Raw genomic sequence first — 19,334 nt, forward strand, 5'->3', positions numbered from 1 at the left:
CCAAAATAATAACTTGCTTAAAAATCCTTACCTCCCAAATTTATTTCCTACAGATCCACCGCAGAATCCACCAATCATGCCACCAATGGCAAATATAGACACAGCAATTGACCATAATAAGTCCTGCTTGCTGCCCTCTATATTTTTATTGTAGCGTTCCTTCCAGCAGTCACCAATGAAATTCTCAATAACAGATTGAGGGGCATTGATTACACCAGTGTTGTATCCAAACTGGAACATTCCCAGCACTGCCGCAAAGATGGCGTAGCACAAGAAACACGTTAGACCCTGAAAAATAACAACAAAAAGCTCCTGGTTAGTGGACGTTATCAATACAATACAAAACATGGCTACCATAACACCAACATGTTATACTGTTAGTCGTTAGCATCATCGCAATACTGTGACAGTTCCCTTAAGTGTTAACTTTGACACTAAGTCTCACCCAATGAAATCAGAAGTACCTTTTGTAGCTCTCAATCCAGGTGAACAGTTCAAAAATTGGAGAACAGTAACAAGTAATTTGCCTGTCATTTAAAGTTTGCTTTTGTTATCATGCTGATTATCCTTAATTTGTAATGACAGTATGATACACACTACATCAGCTGATACTACTCTACCGTACTCTACTTAAACTCTTGTTCTTACAGACCTGGCCACTGGTACCTGAAGACCAGACATTGACTGAGTGGATCACACAAGAGGCTGGCTGCCAAGTGGGTGAAACATGATTTTATAACTAACAGCCTTTATTGTTACACTGCTCACCAAACATATCAACATATAAAATATAAAGTTTCTGGGCAGCAGTCCTATATATGAGCAGTGAAGAGGCCTAAAACAGGTGGTAAGAAGAGAGAAAGGAAAACAGTCATGGTGTCAAGAGATCATTGTTCACACATAGGCTCATAGTCATTCACACTGTGTAGTTGTCGCATATATATATATATATATATATATATATATATATATATATATATATATATATATATATATATATATATATATATATATATATATATATATATATATATATATATATATATATATATATATATATATATATATATATATATATATATATATATATATATATATATATATATATATATATATTTGTTAGGCAGGCAAAAAAAGCCAGATATTACCAACACACACACACACACACACACACACACACACACACACACACACATGTACGTCTGACAGAATTTGTAGGTTAAATGAGGTAAGATATCTGGTACTATGTTGTAATGTCTTATTGTGCAGCCCCTGTTTAGTAGCATCTAGATCTGCATAAAAAATGTTACTGGTATAGAGACAGCCCATTGACACAAACACAGTTATATTATGCAGCGAAGCTAATACAATGTACATACATTACTCCCTAATGACTGGCAAGATGTACATCACACAGCAAAAGCTACATGCAGATACTCAAAGCCCATGTTTTCAAAATACACAGGAAACTTTCATTATTAAATACTGTACAAAGGAATCTTGTTCATGCATCACAGTAACATTTTCTAAATACTGAATGTAATGCATTGCTACCCACAACAAAAGCTGGGTACTCATGCACAATCTTTTAGACAAATTTGAATTTATTAAATACAGTACCTTATATTTTTATTATACGTATACTGCATTTACAAAAGGGTATAAAATCTAAACAAGTAACCCTCATTTGTACAGTCATCTTGTCTTTATAAAATATTTCTGAAAGACTTGGCTAAACAAAGACATGCAGACTTCCTTTGTTTTATTTGGGTTTGCTATATGCAGTCAGTATTATGTAATACCCCAGTTTTATCAAGGATTCCATACATGCAAACCACATAATGGGTGGAGTTTGTACCCCAGGCTGAGTGGCTTACACGCTGGCCTGGAGTTTTACCACTCACTCACCAGGGGTTCAAACACCACCTGTTCTGTGATTTGTTTGCAACTGTGTTATTACGATTTTGCGAGTCACAATTCCATATATGCAATCTATACATGTCACACATCATCAGCACTGTTCTTAAAGCATATTAAAGATTTTCATCATGCAGAATTAAGTATTGACAGCCTGAGTGAGCCTAGTACAACTTCCATGAGCATGGAATGCATCTGCCATACCTGTAGTAAAATGCAGCACAAAAAAGCATTACCAAAAAAAAAAAAAAAAAGAACAGCAGAAAGCATTTACTACTGACTTTTCCTCTGAACTCTACTTATATATATATCTGTACTAATGTCATTATCACTAGGGGCTGTGTGTTGAATGCTCTAATATATTGTACAGTATTTGAATGTAGTATATTATGGGGACGAGTCTGACAGTTAAGTAAAGAATGGTCTTATACAACAAGCTGCAGCTCCTTTATTACAGGAGCAATTTATAATAAATAAACACGTAATAAAAATACCTCGGTGGGACACAGCCAGTGTTAAAATAATGATAAATAATTCTCTGCATTAAGAAAAAATAATAATCAAAGTTTTGTTTATACTCTTTCTAGAGGTTAAGTTCAATATTTGATGATATAAAACATCAAACTTTCTAAAGTGAAATGTACACCTTATAGATGCTTCATCCTTTCAGAGTTGTTTCCTCAGCTTGTTAAAGAACTGGTGTTCAACTGAACTGGGTTCTATATCCTGTATAAAACAGGGTGGGGTTCTGAGTCCTGAATATAACAGGGGTTCTGAGTCCTGTATACAACAGGGCGAGCTTGTTAAGTCCTATGATAATTACTGTTTACAAGCCAGAGTAGCACAGTTATAGAAATGTAGTATAGTATAACAGAGACCTACTGTCCCTGGACACATTATGTACCTCTGTAATCTTTTGACTACTGCCCACAGGATGGGTATGGGGTGCATAATAAACATATTAAACTAAACTGTAATCTGTTTTCCAGATCTGAGTAGCTCCCATGCTTGTACGGTGGAACCCAGAGTTTCGGCCACCCTGAGTATCGGCCACTTTTTTTGGCTAAATTTTGTCCCAATTTTCAGCCGTTGCCCTATGTTTTGGCCGGCGTACCAGACCTGTCTGCCTACCCGCACCTGCACGCCTCCCCGCACAGGCGTCATGAGCCAGTCTAGCTTTGTTTAACCTTGAGAGAACATTACCCTGCGTACTCATCCAAACATTTCACAATAAATTCATTGTGTTTAGTGCTTGCTTATTGATTGTGACTGTGAAATAAGCCACCATGGGCCCAAAGAAACTTCATAGTGACAGCCCTTTGGTAAAGAAAGTGAGAAACACCATAGAAGTGAAGAAAGACATAGTATAAAAATACAAGAGTGGCGTACATGTGCGGGAACTTGCCAGGATGTATGGCAAAAACAAATAAAAAATCACTTCTATCCTGGCGAAGAGAAAAGAACTCAAGGAAGCTGATGTTGCAAAAGGTGTTGACATGTAACCAAAAATAGAACAAACAGTCGAAGAGGTTGAGAAGAAGTTGGTGGTGTGGATCAACAATAAACAGATAGCAGGTGATGGTGTTTCAGAGTCGATCATTTGTGAAAAGGCAAGGCAGTTGCATTCCGATCTTGTAAAGAAAATGCCTGGAATCAGTGCTGATGTTAGTGAATTCAAGGCCAGCAGAGGCTGGTTTGACAGATTTAAGAAGCATAGTGGCATACACAGTGTGGTAAGGCATGGTGAGGCTGCCAGTTCTGACAAATTGGTGGCGGAAAAATATGTGCGTGAATTCAAGGGGTACGTAGAGGCTGAAGAATTCAAACCCCAAAAAGTGTTCAATTGTGACGAAACAGGACTCTTTTGGAAGAAAATGCCAAAGAGGACCTACATTGCTCAGGAGAAAAAGGCACTGCCAGGACACAAACCTATGAAAGAGAGGCTAACTCTTATGTTCTGTGCTAATGCTAGTGGGGATTTTAAAGAGAAGCCTTCACTGGTGTATCACTCAGAAAATCCCAGTGTTTTCAAGAAAACAAATGTCATAAGAAGTAAATTGCGTGTGTTGTGGAAAGCTAATCATAAGGCATGGGTCATGAGGCAAATTTTCAGAGTGGGTCTATGAAGTGTTTGGCCCGTGTGAAAAAAATACCTCCTGGAAAATAATTTGCCACTCAAGTGCCTCCTGGTAATAGACAATGCTCTTGCTCATCCTCCAAACTTGGTACCAGATCTGTTGTCTAGGGACTTCAGTTTTATAACAGTGAAGTTCTTGCCTCCTAACACCACTCCTCTTCTCCAGCCCATGGACCAACAGGTCATTTCTAACTTCAAAAAATTCTACACAAAATCAGTGTCTGAAAGGTGCTTTGAAGTGACCTCGGACACTGAATTGACCCTAAGAGAGTTCTGGAGGAATCATTTCAATATCTACAACTGCATAAGCCTTATAGGTAAGGCTTGGGAGGGAGTGACTTCCAGGACTTTGAACTCTGCTAACAGACAATTGTGGCCACAATGTGTTGTCTGGAGGGATTTTGAAGGGTTTGAGGTTGACCTTGACCCTGCCGACCTTCTGCCTGTTGTGGAAGGTATTGTGGCACTGAGCAAGTCCATGGAGTTGAAGGTGAGTGGCAAGGATGTGGAAGAGTTGGTGGAGGACCACAGGGAAGAGCTAACCACTGACGAACTGCAAGTTTCAACTGAAACAACATCAGACCACAGCTGAAGAACTTGCTTCAGAGGAGGAGGAAGAGGGAGTGAAGGAGGTGCCTTCTTCAGTGATTAAGGATATGTGTGCAAAGTGGAATGAGTTGCAAAGTTTTGTTGAAAAGGATCACCCTGACCAAGCTGAAACAAGCCATATCTCCTACACGTTCAGTGATAAAACCTTGTTCCACTTCAGGGAAATCTTAGAGACGCCAGAAACGGGGCACTCTTGACAGCTATTTTGTGTAACTGGGACCCGGTGACTCTCAAGCTGGTCCTAGTGGCTTTAAAAAACAAAGAAGGGAAGTAGCCCCAGATAAGGACTTGTTACCTAAAGTCTTTATGGAAGGAGATTTCCCTTCCAAACACTAAGTCCTCCCTCTCTCCTCCCCCTATCTTCCAGATGCCAGCAAGACTCTTCAATAAAGGTACGTAAATGTGATTTTAAATGTTTATGTATTGTATAACTCATTTAAGTACAGTGGACCCCCGGTATTCGATGGCATCGGTATCCAATAAGTCCGGTGTTCGATGCATTTTAATGCAAAAATTTCGCCTCGGTATTCGATTGAAAACCCGGTATTCGATGCGATTCGTATGAGACGTGTCTACGTGTGGCCTGAACTGCCCCGTGTGTGCCAGTGTTTACAAGCCAGGCAGTGTGCGCGCATCTAAGGATACATTCGGTACATTCCATATTATCACTGGTTTTGGTGCTTGTTTCTGCAAAATAAGTCACCATGGGCCCCAAGAAAGCTTCTAGTGCCAACCCTGTGGTAAAAAGGGTGAGAATTAGTATGGAAATTGAGAAAGATTTTGAAGGGTTTGGGGCTAACCCTGAGAAGCCTGTGCCAGTTGTGGAATCCATTGTGCCTACTTCAAAAATTAAGGAAATGTGTGCAAAGTGGGTTGAACTGCAAACCTTTATGAATGTAAATCACCCTAACACAGCTATTGCAAGCCATGCTGGTGACTATTACAATGACAATGTTGTGGCCCATTTTAGACAAACCTTAACCCTTTCAGGGTCCGTCCCGTAGATCTACGGCTTTACGTTCAGGGTCCAAACTGTAGATCTACGCCATGAGCTCAGCTCACTCTGATAAACTGTGAGTGGTACATTTGGGCCTAGATATGAGAGAATACATCTATGTGGTATGTGTGCACCACATAAAACAGATCCTGCAGCACACTGTGTATAATGAGAGAAAAAAAATGAAATCATGATTTTTCGATTAAAACAGCAACTTTGCAGTGTTTTTTCGTATGTTTTTTATAGTTGTATTTGCGATTTCTTGATCTCATTTGATAGAATGGAAGACATATTACAGAAATAGAGATGATTTTGATTGATTTTAGCACTGGAAATGGCTTGAAACTGAGCTCAAAGTAGCAGAAATGTTAAATTTTTGCCGATATTCAAGAGTAAACAAACGACCTCACACATCTAATACACGTCAGCTGGTGGGTCTAATATACATTCACAAATATGGTGATGATATTTATACAATTATTACAGTATTGCATAACAGTAAATCTTCTATTTTTTGGTGTGAATAAAAATTCATTATGTGAATAAAAAATCAAAATGGAATTTATTTGTAAAGCCTCAAAACATAACTAATGAACAGAGGAAATGTTAGTTTAGTGCCAGGAATGCCTACATTGTTCATTCTGGAGCCTATTTTGAAATTGGAATATTTTGAACTTTGTGTTAAATTGGCCAAATTAACAATTTCCGATCACTTTATTTTGTAGTTGAAACAGTTGACTTGGCGATTTCTTGTGCTCAATCGATAGAATAGAAGTAATACTAGTGAAATAGCTAAGAATTTGGTTGATTGGAATAATGTAATTGGCCTAAAATGGGAGTCAAAGTCGGCAAAATCGCCGATTCGTAAATATCGCTGACACATCAAAATTTGCGAGAGCATAATTTCGTCAATTTTCCACCAAATTTCGTACTTTTTGTTTTATTACCTTCACAAAAAGATTTTCTACGATTTCATAAGAAAAAATAACAAATTTTTTTTTTTGAAAATTCTTGGACACTGGTGCGTGACTCCAGATTTGGGCCTTGGACCCTGAAAGGGTTAAAGGAACGGGAGGTACAGAGCTCTATGGACAGATTTGTTATGCGACAGAGATCCAGTGACTCAAGCTGGTCCTAGTGGCATTAAAAGAAGAAGGGAAGTAACCCCGGAACAGGACTTGCTACCTCAAGTCCTAATGGAAGGGGATTCCCCTTCTACACAGTAACAACTTCGACACTCTCCCCTTCTCCCATCCCATCAATCATCACCAGATCTTCATTAAAGGTAAGTGTCAATTATTCTATTGTTACTGTTGTTATTATTGTTATTGTAATTATTCTATTGCATTAAACTTAATATTTCTTTTTGTAAAAATGTTTTTTTCATACTTTTGGGTGTCTTGCACGGATTAATTTGATTTCCATTATTTTTTATGGGGAAAATTGATTCGCTTTTCGATATTTTCGGTATTCGATGAGCTCTCTGGAATGGATTAATATCGAATACTGGGGGTCCACTGTATTTATATTTGTTGTTTGTGTGTTAAACTATAGTTATTCTTTAAAAATGTATTTTTTTGTGAATATTTTTGTGGGTCTGGAATGAATTAATTGCATTTACATTATTTCTTTTGACTTTCAGCCGTTTCGAGTTTAGGCCAGCTCCTGGAATGGATTATGGCCGAAACTCAGGGTTCCACTGTATATTATTAATGCTCTATTATCGACAATGCAGTTTATGTTACTATCTTTACATACTAATATGATGAATCAAACATAGCATTTAAACAATTTAAGCATTACATATCCTTTTTTTATTTTATTTACCATATTTTCTGGCATACAAGGAAAGTCTTTTTTTCCACAATAAGTCTTGGAAAATCACTCTGCACCTGATATGCGCAAGGTCAGGGTCAAGGGTAGGCTTTGGGTTACACCTCAGCGTACAGTAAGAGGGTAATTAACCCTTGAATATGATTACTGATTTAACGTTATCATACTTCTGTTGGACACCTTATACAGCCTCTCCTCACTTAAAGAGTTCCATTTCTAAGACCATGTTGGTAAACGAATTTGTTGCTAAGTGAGGAGCACACTATAATGGTAGTGGGTTTGTGTCAACCATCTTTCATGTTATTTTAATGTCACCTTTGCAACATGTATAGCCTTTCTGGTATATTTTTAAATGTTTATACAGTAGTGTACTGTATATTGTAATAAACAAATTATTTAGGCATGCATACTGGTCAAAGAGCCCATTGTAAGTCCAAGTCATTGGTAAATGAGTACATCGCTAAGCGAGGAGAGGCTGTATGCTGGGAAATACAGTAGGCACTAGCAATAAGCAATAATGTTAGAATGCCTGAAATCCACTATGACTTGACTTTGACTTTGATTTGGGTAATTAGTGGTGCTAAAGTAAGCCTGTAGTCCAAGCAACTTATTTTTCTTTTTGTAAGTATGTAAGCTTGTTTGGAAACAAAATATATTTTCATTTTCATTCATTAGCTGATACCTTTTGATCAATCATTGATGCCATGAAATTATGAGGGAAGTAATCATTTCAAAACAACTTTTAACCAAAACTAAATTGTGGCAATCAGTGTAGTATGAAAATCATTTAATGGCTGAGTTTTTCACCACAGTGGAATGCATACAACACACAAAAGAAGACTCCAAATTTCCATGTAGAAGTCAAACTCTGAGCTTCATAATTCTGTTTCAAAAAATCTAAACTTTATAGTGAAGAGCCTCCAATTATTTTCAGTTATTTTCACAAAGCCATTTAGTTTTAGCACCTAACGCATTAACTGACTTGCATCTTAATTAGTAGGTGACACACAATGGCACACAATGCCTCAACTCAAAACTGTCCATAAGATTTTTTAATTTTTAAAATGCTCTCAATTTGTTTCCCTATGCCAAAACCTCTCTTCCATCTAGACAATTTTTCTCATGAATGTTAATATTAATAAGATTATAGAATTACAGTGGACCCCCGGTTTACGATCAGCTCCCAACGCGACCAATTATGTAAGTGTATTTATGTAAGTGCTTTTGTATGTGTATGTTTGGGGGTCTGAAATGGACTAATCTAATTCACAATATTCCTTATGGGAACAAATTCGGTCAGTACTGGCACCTGAACATACTTCTGGAATGAAATAATATCGAAAACCGGGGGTCCACTGTATACAGTATAGAGGAGCTTATAACAACTTGGACCATTTACGAAATCATTGTAAGCTCCTCTCTCTCCTATGTGTGGGTTATTTGCGCATTGTTCCAGTCACAGTACTGTGACTTTCAGTTCTTTATACAGTATAGAGATTTGCTGTCTGAAGGACAGAATATCTCTATACAGTCCAAATAGGAAATTAAATTTATTTACAGGCAGAATTCAGAGATATTCACAAATTTTTAACTGATGTAGACCTCTAGGAACCTAATCCCTGCAAAGTTGATGGTTTGACCCTAATATCAGATTAGATTCTGGTTTCTGATTAGATTCTGTTTGGATTTTAACCCAGAGAGTTAGCCACCCAGGGTAACCCAGTAAAGTCCATGCATCATTGGGGACTGTCAGTCTTATTTCTACTGTGGTCGTTTAATCTTCTTCCCCCTCCCAAGATACCCACAACAGTCAATTAACACCCCAGGTACCTACTTACTGCTGGTAAAAAGGGTCAGCAGGCATAGGCAAACATGCCCAACATTTCACCTGTGTCGGGAAGTGATCCCCAGTACCTCAGTGTGTGGGCTGAGGACTATCAATACAACCACAAGCACCCACTGCCACATACAATAACATTTTTTTACCATTATTGTTTTCATTTGGACATCTTCAAAAACTATGGTAACCTCACAATACTATGTTAACTGTGAGTAGAGCCGAGGTTGCAGCCAACACTACATAGTACGTATATTGAGATGTTGTCAGTCAGTCATACTAACTATTCTGCCAGCTTTCAAATTAGATACTGACGTCTTTATTTTCACTTTATTATGGAGAGAACAGTGATAGATTATTCAGCATCATAGAAAGCCAGCAGTGTAGTTTATTAGGTATCCACCAAAGGGGAAAAACCTAATCATCTACATAAGGAATCCCCCCCTTTTTTTTACTTTTTCTTGATCTAACTTTATTTTAGTTCACTCATAACGCAAGAATTATTTTTTTTATTAACACATCGGCCATTTCCCACCAAGGTAGAGTGGCCTGAAAAAGAAAAACTTTCACCATCATTCACTCCATCATTGTCTTGCCAGAGGTGCACTTGCACTACAGTTATAAAACTGCAACATTAACACCCCCCTCCTTCAGAGTGCAAACACTGTATGTCTCATCTCCAGGACTCAAGTCCAGCCTGCCGGTTTCCCTGAATCCCTTCATAAATATTACCCTGCTCACACTCCAAAAGCACATCAAGTCCTAAAAACCATTTGTCTCCATCCGGTCCTATGTAACACTCGCGCATGCTTACTGTAAGTCCAAGCCCCTCGCACACAAAACCTCCTTTACTCCCTCTCTCCAACCTTTCCTAGGCCAACCTCTACCCTGCCTTCCCGCCACTACAGATTTATACACTCTTGAAGTCATTTTATTTTGTTCCATCCTCTCTACATGTCTGAACCACCTCAACAACTCCTCCTCAGACCTATGGATAATAGTTTTGGTAATCCTGCATCTCCTCCTAATTTTCAAACTATGCATTCTCTGCATTATATTCACACCACATATTGCCCTCAGACACAAATTTCTACTGCTTCCAGCCTTTTCCTTGTTGCAACATTCACCACCCATACTTTGCACCCATATAAGAGCACTGGTATAACCATACTCTCATACATTGCCCTCTTTGCTTCCATGGACAAAGTTCTTTGTCTCCACAGACTCCTCAGTGCACCACTCACCTTTTTTTCCCTTTCCCTTGTCAATTCTATGATTCACCTCATCCTTCATAGATCTATCTGCTGACATGTCCACTCCTAAATATCTGAATACATTCACCTCCTCCATCTTTTTCCCTCCAATATATCTAATCTTTCATTATCTAATGTTTTTATCCTCATCACCTTACTCTTTCCTATATTAACTTTTAATTTTCTTCTTTAACATACCCTACCAAACTCATCCACCAACTTCTGCAACTTCTCTTCAGAATCTCCCAAAAGCACAGTGTCATCAGCAAAGAGCAACTGTGACAACTCCCACTTTGTGTTAGATTCTTTATCTTTTAACCCCATACCTCTTGCCAACACCTAAGCATTCACTTCTCTTACAACCCCATCTATAAATATATTGAACAACCAAGAATGTTTCATCCAATTGGCTTCAAATTTTCAATGTATGGTAATGAGGACCAGATTCTTGGATCATTTGACAAGTTCAAGTGTGTAGGTGCAGATTCTGTGTAAAATAATGTCAAAAATTTATTCCTGTTAAATCATGTTAAATAAATTTCAGTTTGCCTCTTCTAAATGACTAATAATTAATGGTTGATGCTTCTTAAGTTATACTATTCACATTCATTAAAATACTGTAGTGAAATTAAATTTTGGAATCACTAGAATTTGTGCTATAACCGAAGAATGATTTATCTGATCTAATTCAAACTTTCACCACTGGTGTGGTGTCCTAACAGATGGCTTACACTTCTATTGGCTACCTTAAGTCCCAATTTGCTAATTTTATTAAATAAATAATGATATTCACTTACGTTCGACAACTACAGAATGCTTCCTGCGATGGGCTTCAAAATATTACTAACGATTTATTTTGTAAGAAGAACAACGATACTCCATAAGTTTAGCCCGAGTATGTGCAAATTGAAATTTTACTGAAATTGTTTAAAAACTTAGATTGTTTGGAATCTGATCAATTACAGTTTTATAAAAACGTTTTTGAAAAAATGGCATCCTACACAAAACTACATTTCTTTATCCATGCAGCTTTTTTTTGTGTGTTTGCATACACACTCGTATGTGGTTGCCAGGGTCGAGTCACAGCTTTTTAGTGTGTGTTTGTGTTTGTGTGTGTGTGTACTCACCTATTTGTGGTTGCAGGGGTCGAGTCATAGCTCCTGGCCCCACCTCTTCACTGATTGCTACTAGGTCCTCTCTCTCCCTGCTCCATGAGCTTTATCATACCTCGCCTTAAAACTATGTATGGTTCCCGCCTCCACTACTTCACTTTCTAGGCTATTCCACGGCTTGACTACTCTATGACTGAAGAAATACTTCCTAACATCCCTTTGATTCATCCGAGTCTTCAACTTCCAATTGTGACCTCTCGTGTCTGTGTCTCATCTCTAGACATCCCATCTTTGTCCACCTCGTCTATTCCGCGCAGTATTTTATATGTCGTTATCATGTCTCCCCTGACCCTGCTGGCCTCCAGTGTCGTCAGGCCGATTTCCCTCAACCTTTCTTCGTAGGACAATCCCCGTAGCTCTGGGACTAGTCTTGTTGCAAACCTTTGCACTTTCTCTAATTTCTTGATGTGCTTGACTAGGTGTGGATTCCAAACTGGTGCTGCATACTCCAGTATGGGCCTGACGTAAATGGTATACAGAGTCTTGAACGACTCCTTACTGAGGTATCGGAACGCTATCTGTAGGTTTGCCAGGCGCCCGTATGCTGCAGCAGTTATCTGATTGATGTGCGCCTCAGGAGATATGCTCGGTGTTATACTCACCCCCAGATCTTTTTCCTTGAGTGAGGTTTGCAGACTTTGGCCATCTAAACTATATTGTGTCTGCGGTCTTCTTTGCCCTTCCCCAATCTTCATGACTTTGCATTTGGCAGGGTTAAATTCAAGGAGCCAGTTGCTGGACCAGGCTTGTAGCCTGTCCAGGTCTCTTTGTAGTCCTGCCTGATCCTCATCCGATTTGATTCTTCTCATTAACTTCACATCGTCCGCAAACAAGGACACTTCTGAGTCTATCCCTTCCGTTATGTCATTCACATATACCAAGAACAGCACAGGTCCTAGGACTGACCCCTGTGGAACCCCGCTTGTCACAGGCGCCCACTTTGACACCTCGTCACGTACCATGACTCGTTGTTGCCTCCCTGTAAGGTATTCTCTTATCCATTGCAGTGCCTTTCCTGTTATGTGTGCCTGATCCTCTAGCTTTTGCAGTAACCTCTTGTGAGGAACTGTGTCGAAGGCCTTCTTGCAGTCCAAAAAAATACAGTCGATCCACCCCTCTCTCTCTTGTCTTACTTCTGTCACCTTGTCATAAAACTCTAATAGGTTTGTGACACAGGATTTTCCCTCCCTGAAACCATGCTGGTTGTCAATTATACACTTGTTTCTTTCCAGGTGCTCCACCACTCTCCTCCTGATGATCTTTTCCATGACCTTGCATACTATACACGTTAGTGATACAGGTCTGTAGTTTAGTGCCTCATGTCTGTCTCCCTTTTTAAAAATTGGGACTACATTTGTCATCTTCCATACCTCGGGGAGTTGCCCAGTTTCAAATGATGTGTTGAAGATCTTTGTTAATGGTACACACAATGTCTCTGCTCCCTCTTGGACCCACGGAGAGATGTCTGGTCCCACTGCCTTTGAGGTGTCAAGTTCGCATAGCAGCTTCTTCACCTCCTCCTTGGTTATATGTACCTCATCCAGCACTTGCTGGTGCACCCCCCTGCTCTGATTTCCTGGAGTCCTACTGGTTTCCAATGTAAATACTTCTTTAAATCTATTGTTGAGCTCCTCACATACCTCTTAGTCGTTTCTTGTGAACTCCCCATCATCCTTCCTCAGTCTGATTACCTGGTCCTTGACTGTTGTTTTCCTCCTGATGTGGCTGTACAACAGCTTCGGGTCAGACTTGACTTTCGATGCTATGTTATTTTCATATTGTCGCTGAGCCTCCCTTCTTATCTGTGCATATTTGTTTCTGGCTCTTCAGCTAATCTCTTTATTTTCCTGAGTTCTTTGTCTTCTGCACCTTTTCCATTCTCTAGTACATCTAGTTTTTGCCTCCCTACACCTTTGGGAGAACCAAGGACTCGTTCTGGTCTTCCCATTATTTCTGTTTCCCTTGGGAACAAACCTCTCCTCTGCCTCCTTGCATTTTGTTGTCACATTGTCCATCATTTCTTGTACTGGTTTTCTTGTCAGTTCTCTCTCCCACTGAATGTCGTGCAGGAGTTCCTCATGCCTGAGTAGTCCCCCGTTTTGTAAAAAAGTTTGGTTTTTTCCCATCTTATTCCTGCTGCTCTCTCCACTTGTAGCTCAACTATGTAGTCAAAGCACAGAACCACATGATCACTAGCTCCTAGGGGCCTTTCATACATGATATCCTCGATGTCCGAACTACTCAAGGCGAATACAAGATCCAGTCTTGTTGGATCATCCTCACCTTTCTCTCTGGTAGTCTCTCTAACATGTTGATGCATGAAGTTTTCCAGTACCACATCCATCATTTTGGCTCTCCATGAGCATATATGCTAGATCTTGGGAAGCAGGGTCTAGCTCCTGGGCTCTGCCTCATCATCATCCAGCCTTCATTTGTTTGCCTGACCCCCTGCTTCCTGACCAGGCTGGTGAGGTAAATCCACTGGTCCTTCACCACCCAACACCCTCACCACAGCAATGGAAAAATTCACAGAAATAAAAAATAAAAAAAAGTCACAGAGCGAATTTGACAGAGCAAAGTTAGGCTACATTATGTTAGGATACATTATGTTAGGCTACATTATGTTAGGCTACATTATGTTAGGCTACATTATGTTAGGCTACATTATGTTAGGCTTGATTAAGTTATGCTAGATTATGTTTGGTTTCATTAAGTTAGGCTAGATTAGGTTAAGTAAGGTTAGGTTAGGTTAGCTAAAGTAAGGTTAGGGTTATAGTAGGTTAGGTTTGGTTAAATTAGGTAAAGTTTGTCGACACTCATGTTCAGCTAAATGTAAATGACTTCTTTTCTCAACTTAAAACTGACTTTTTCTGACATTTTCCCCAGTGATCTGGAGCCTTCACGTCCTTCTCTTAAGCCCATTCACGTACCCTAGTTTCCAATTCCGCCCACTAGTCCTAGAGGGGCAGCACCAGAATATCTTTACTAGGGGAAGCTTAGGAGTGGCTATTCTATTGGAAGGGAAACGGGGAAAGGCCAGGAGAATTGTTCTGAAACCGCATTATTAATAGTTTTATTTGTAGGGTTGATGGAATTTTGGGGGAGAGAGAAGCATTTCTTCCCTGGGTGCCGCCACTGTAGTTTTAATCCCGCAATTCACAATCTTTTATCCACCACGATGAATGCTTTCAAGAGTATCTTGTATGTCATGACCATAACCCCTGTTGGGTCTCATTTTTTTGGTTGTGTTTTGGGATTGAGTTCTTTCGGTCCGTCCTCTACATGTTGGAAAGTTACGAGAGGAGCAGGTGTAAGTATATATGTGGGAGCTTCTGTGCAGGTGTAAGTACACATGTGGGAGCTTCTGCACAACTGTTGCTACACACAAGGGAAGGAAGTTAAGCTCAACCTGGGAGAGGATGCTTTAACATGGGAGAGGATGCTTCAACATGGAAGGACAAGCTTCAACATGGAAGGACAAGCTTCAACATGGAAGGACAAGCTTCAACATGGAAGGGCAAGCTTCAACATGGAAGGGCAAGCTTCAACATGGGAGAGGATGCTTCAACATGGAAGGGCAAGCTTCAACATGGGAGAGGATGCTTCAACATGGAAGGGCAAGCTTCAACATGGAAGGGCAAGCTTCAAAATGGGAGAGGATGCTTCAACATGGAAGGGCAAGCTTCAACATGGGAGAGGATGCTTCAACACAGGGAGACAAGCTTTACCGTTCGAAGAGAGAAAGCTTTAACATTGTTGAAAAGGAAGCTTTAACATGAGGGGGGGGAAGCTTTAACATGGCGAGGGAGTTTTAGCGATGGAAAGCTTGAATACGGGATAAGTAAGGTTGAACATGGGAGGTAAGGAAGCTTTAAAATGGAGAGCAGCTCAATACATGAAGAAGGTTTCAACATATGGAGGGAAAAGCTTCAACACATGGAGTTGAAAGCTTCAATACAGGGAGGTGAAAGCTTGAACACAGGGAGAGGGAAGTTTGAACACAGGGAGGGGGAAGCTTGAACACAGAGAGGGAAGCTTGAACACGGAGAGGGAAGCTTGAACACACAGAGAGGGAAGCTTGAACACGGAGAAGGAAGCTTGAACACAGAGGGAAGCTTGAACACAGGGAGAGGGAAGCTTGAACACAGGGAGAGGGAAGCTTGAACACAGGGAGAGGGAAGCTTGAACACAGGGAGAGGGAAGCTTGAACACACAGAGAGGGAAGCTTGAACACACAGAGAGGGAAGCTTGAACACAGAGAGGGAAGCTTGAACACAGGGAGAGGGAAGCTTGAACACACAGAGAGGGAAGCTTGAACACAGAGAGGGAAGCTTGAACACAGGGAGAGGGAAGCTTGAACACAGGGAGAGGAAGCTTGAACACAGGGAGAGGAAGCTTGAACACAGGGAGAGGAAGCTTGAACACAGGGAGAACGAAGCTTGAACACAGGGAGGGAAGCTTGAACACACAGAGAGGGAAGCTTGAACACACAGAGAGGGAAGCTTGAACACAGAGGGGGAAGCTTGAACACAGGGAGAACGAAGCTTGAACACAGGGAGAACGAAGCTTGAACACAGGGAGAGGGAAGCTTGAACACGGAGAGGAAGCTTGAACACAGGGAGAGGAAGCTTGAACACAGGGAGAGGAAGCTTGAACACAGGGAGAGGGAAGCTTGAACACAGGGAGAGGGAAGCTTGAACACAGGGAGAGGAAGCTTGAACACAGGGAGAGGGAAGCTTGAACACAGGGAGAGGAAAGCTTGAACACAGGGAGAGGAAGCTTGAACACAGGGAGAGGAAGCTTGAACACAGGGAGAGGGAAGCTTGAACACAGGGAGAGGAAGCTTGAACACAGGGAGAGGAAGCTTGAACACAGGGAGAGGAAGCTTGAACACAGGGAGAGGGAAGCTTGAACACAGGGAGAGGAAGCTTGAACACAGGGAGAAGCTTGAACACAGGGAGAGGAAGCTTGAACACAGGGAGAGGAAGCTTGAACACAATGTTAGGTTAGGTTTACTCACACACACACACACACACACACACACACACACACACACACACACACACAAACACACACAAACACACACACCCCACACACACCACACACCAACACACACACACATACACACAAACACACACACACACCTTACATTAGGTCAAAGATCAATATATAAGAGGATGAAAGGCAGTTGTGAAGAGGAAGTTGAGGCATACACCATATATATGCACACACACAACACCGCGTATATACACACAGCACCACGTATATACACACAACACCACGTATATACACACAACACCACGTATATACACACAACACCACGTATATACACACAACACCACGTATATACACACAACACCACGTATATACACACAACGCCATATGCATATATAAACAGGTACATACCTATATATCATAGGTACATATATGGGCACTTACCTTTAAACTTGACTCAGAAAGTTGTTTAAGAAATCACATGTTTGCCTAGTCAAGATTGATTGTTTTGTTTATATTTATGTGAAGTCAAGGTCGACTTTGTGAGGTAACTTAGGAAGGTCGACTTTGTGAGGTAACTTAGGAAGGTCGTGGCTCACTTCAGGTAGAGTCAACGGAGTGAACTTAATATATGGTCAAAGCTAAGGTAAGTCAGATCAGTCTTAACGAGGTCTTGTAAGTGTTAACGGGGTTAGGTCAATGTTTAATGGGGTCAGGTCAATGCTTAATGGGGTCAGGTCAATGTTTAATGGGGTCAGGTCAATGTTTAATGGGGTCAGGTTAATGTCTAATGGGGTTAGGTCAATGTTTAATGGGGCTAGGTTAATGTTTATTGGTGCTAGGTCAATGTTTATTGGGTTAGGTCAATGTTTAATGTGGTTTGGTCAATGTTTAATAGAGTAAGGTCAAGGTTAATGGGGTTAGGTCAAGGTTAATGGGGTTAGGTCAAGGTTAATGGGGTGTGGTCTAATGAATATTACAGTCTGGGTATAGTGGGTCGAGTGAGAGCTTACATAGGTGTTAAGGTCAAAGTAATGTGTCAGATCAAAGTTAATGGGGGTCAGGTCAAATTCAGCACAATGCTTGGGTCAAAATGGGTCTGGGAAGAACCGAAATTGGTGGGGAGATGACGTGTGGGAGGTACTAATACGTGGAAGGAACTAACATATGGGAGGTAAAGTAACAAACGGTAGCGTAAACACTATGTATATAATTCCCACAATGCATATTATATCAGTTTATTGTGAAGATGTTTCGCCCAATAGGAACTTTGTTAATTCACAGAGACTAACAATACGTCACTATGTCTTGGTCAGGGAAGCAAGTAACTGAACATTCTCAGCCCCACACAAGGTGTAACAAATTGAGATTAAGACACATTTATAACAGTTAGGTATCTTTATTAATGAAACGTTAGGCTTCTTCAGTCAAATACAAATGGAGACGTAGTAATGAAATTAAGATGATGTAATCAGTCCGTTAACCTTGGAGTTTTTAAAAAAGCATTTGAGGTGGTCAGTCCCTCAGCCGGGAGAAGGTTGAGAGACTGACCACATCCTAGTCGTCTACCCCGACGCCTCGATGCCCAGAATCTCAACATTAATTTTGCGAGACATTCTATCATGTTCACTACTGAAGACAATGACGGATAGATTACCTTCCTGGACACACTAACTCGAAAAGACGGCATTAAACCAGTACACAAATAACCCGCACATAGGAGAGTTTTGACGACGTTTCGGTCTGGCTTGGATCATTAACTAGTCGGACAGAAACGTCTTAATTCTCTTTATCCTATGTGCGGGTTATTTGTGTATTGTTCCAGTCATGGTACTGTGCCGTTTTGTTTTTCACAGTAATAAAGTTGACTTTTGAAGTCTACCGTAAACAAACAAATAAAAATGACCTACATTATTCTTCCCATTATTCCACTGCTAAAAGCAAGCGTACGATCATCACTCAAGTCTTAAGACGCACAAAATCTCTCTTACTGCAGCATCCATCGAAGACGAATGTAATTATATCAATCAAGGTGTCAGTGAATTTAACTACCCGCAATATTTCGTCACTGACCGCAAGAAGAAAGCAGAGATTATACTGCCTAAAACTCTTCTTCTAACACCCAGCATACATACTGTACTTCCCGCCAACAAAACCAGTCTCTAATATCAGCTGAAGCCAATATTAGAGACAACACCAACGTTCAAAACTACAAAAAAAACTTATCCAAGGGCCAACGCTCACCATTTCTTACATTATCAAGGCACAATACAGTTCCTTGATAACGTGAGACATCACGAAAGCGATTGGAACTTCACTATCTTTTTCCTAGTGGTTGTTCTGCATACTGTGATATCACCTGCTTACTGTCATCTTACTGCACCATTGCCAGCGTGTGTACCATACTATGTGGAGGTTGTAACAAGATTTGCACTGGTGAGACTGCCAAAGACCAGGATAGAAAAGTCAATATTAACACATTGAATGCATGCACTCTACACACACACACACACACACACACACTGTGAACCACCTTATCAACTTCCCAGCATCAAACCTGATCACCGAGGGCAGTGACCGTCGA

The 19,334-nt window shown here is 40.4% G+C and overlaps 1 protein-coding gene across 1 annotated transcript in view; it reads right to left on the minus strand.

Annotated features, from left to right (window-relative positions):
* Glut1 (Glucose transporter 1) overlaps positions 1-19,334 on the minus strand; it is a gene marked incomplete in the record, with an annotated part of 492,009 nt that overhangs the window by 240,271 nt on the left and 232,404 nt on the right. The window contains 1 exon segment of the mRNA XM_070100219.1: positions 32-288. Within this exon segment, the coding sequence (XP_069956320.1) occupies positions 32-288 (257 nt within the window).

Source organism: Cherax quadricarinatus, chromosome 72 (genome assembly GCF_038502225.1).
Source record: "Cherax quadricarinatus isolate ZL_2023a chromosome 72, ASM3850222v1, whole genome shotgun sequence".
In the NCBI taxonomy this organism is placed as follows: domain Eukaryota; kingdom Metazoa; phylum Arthropoda; class Malacostraca; order Decapoda; family Parastacidae; genus Cherax; species Cherax quadricarinatus.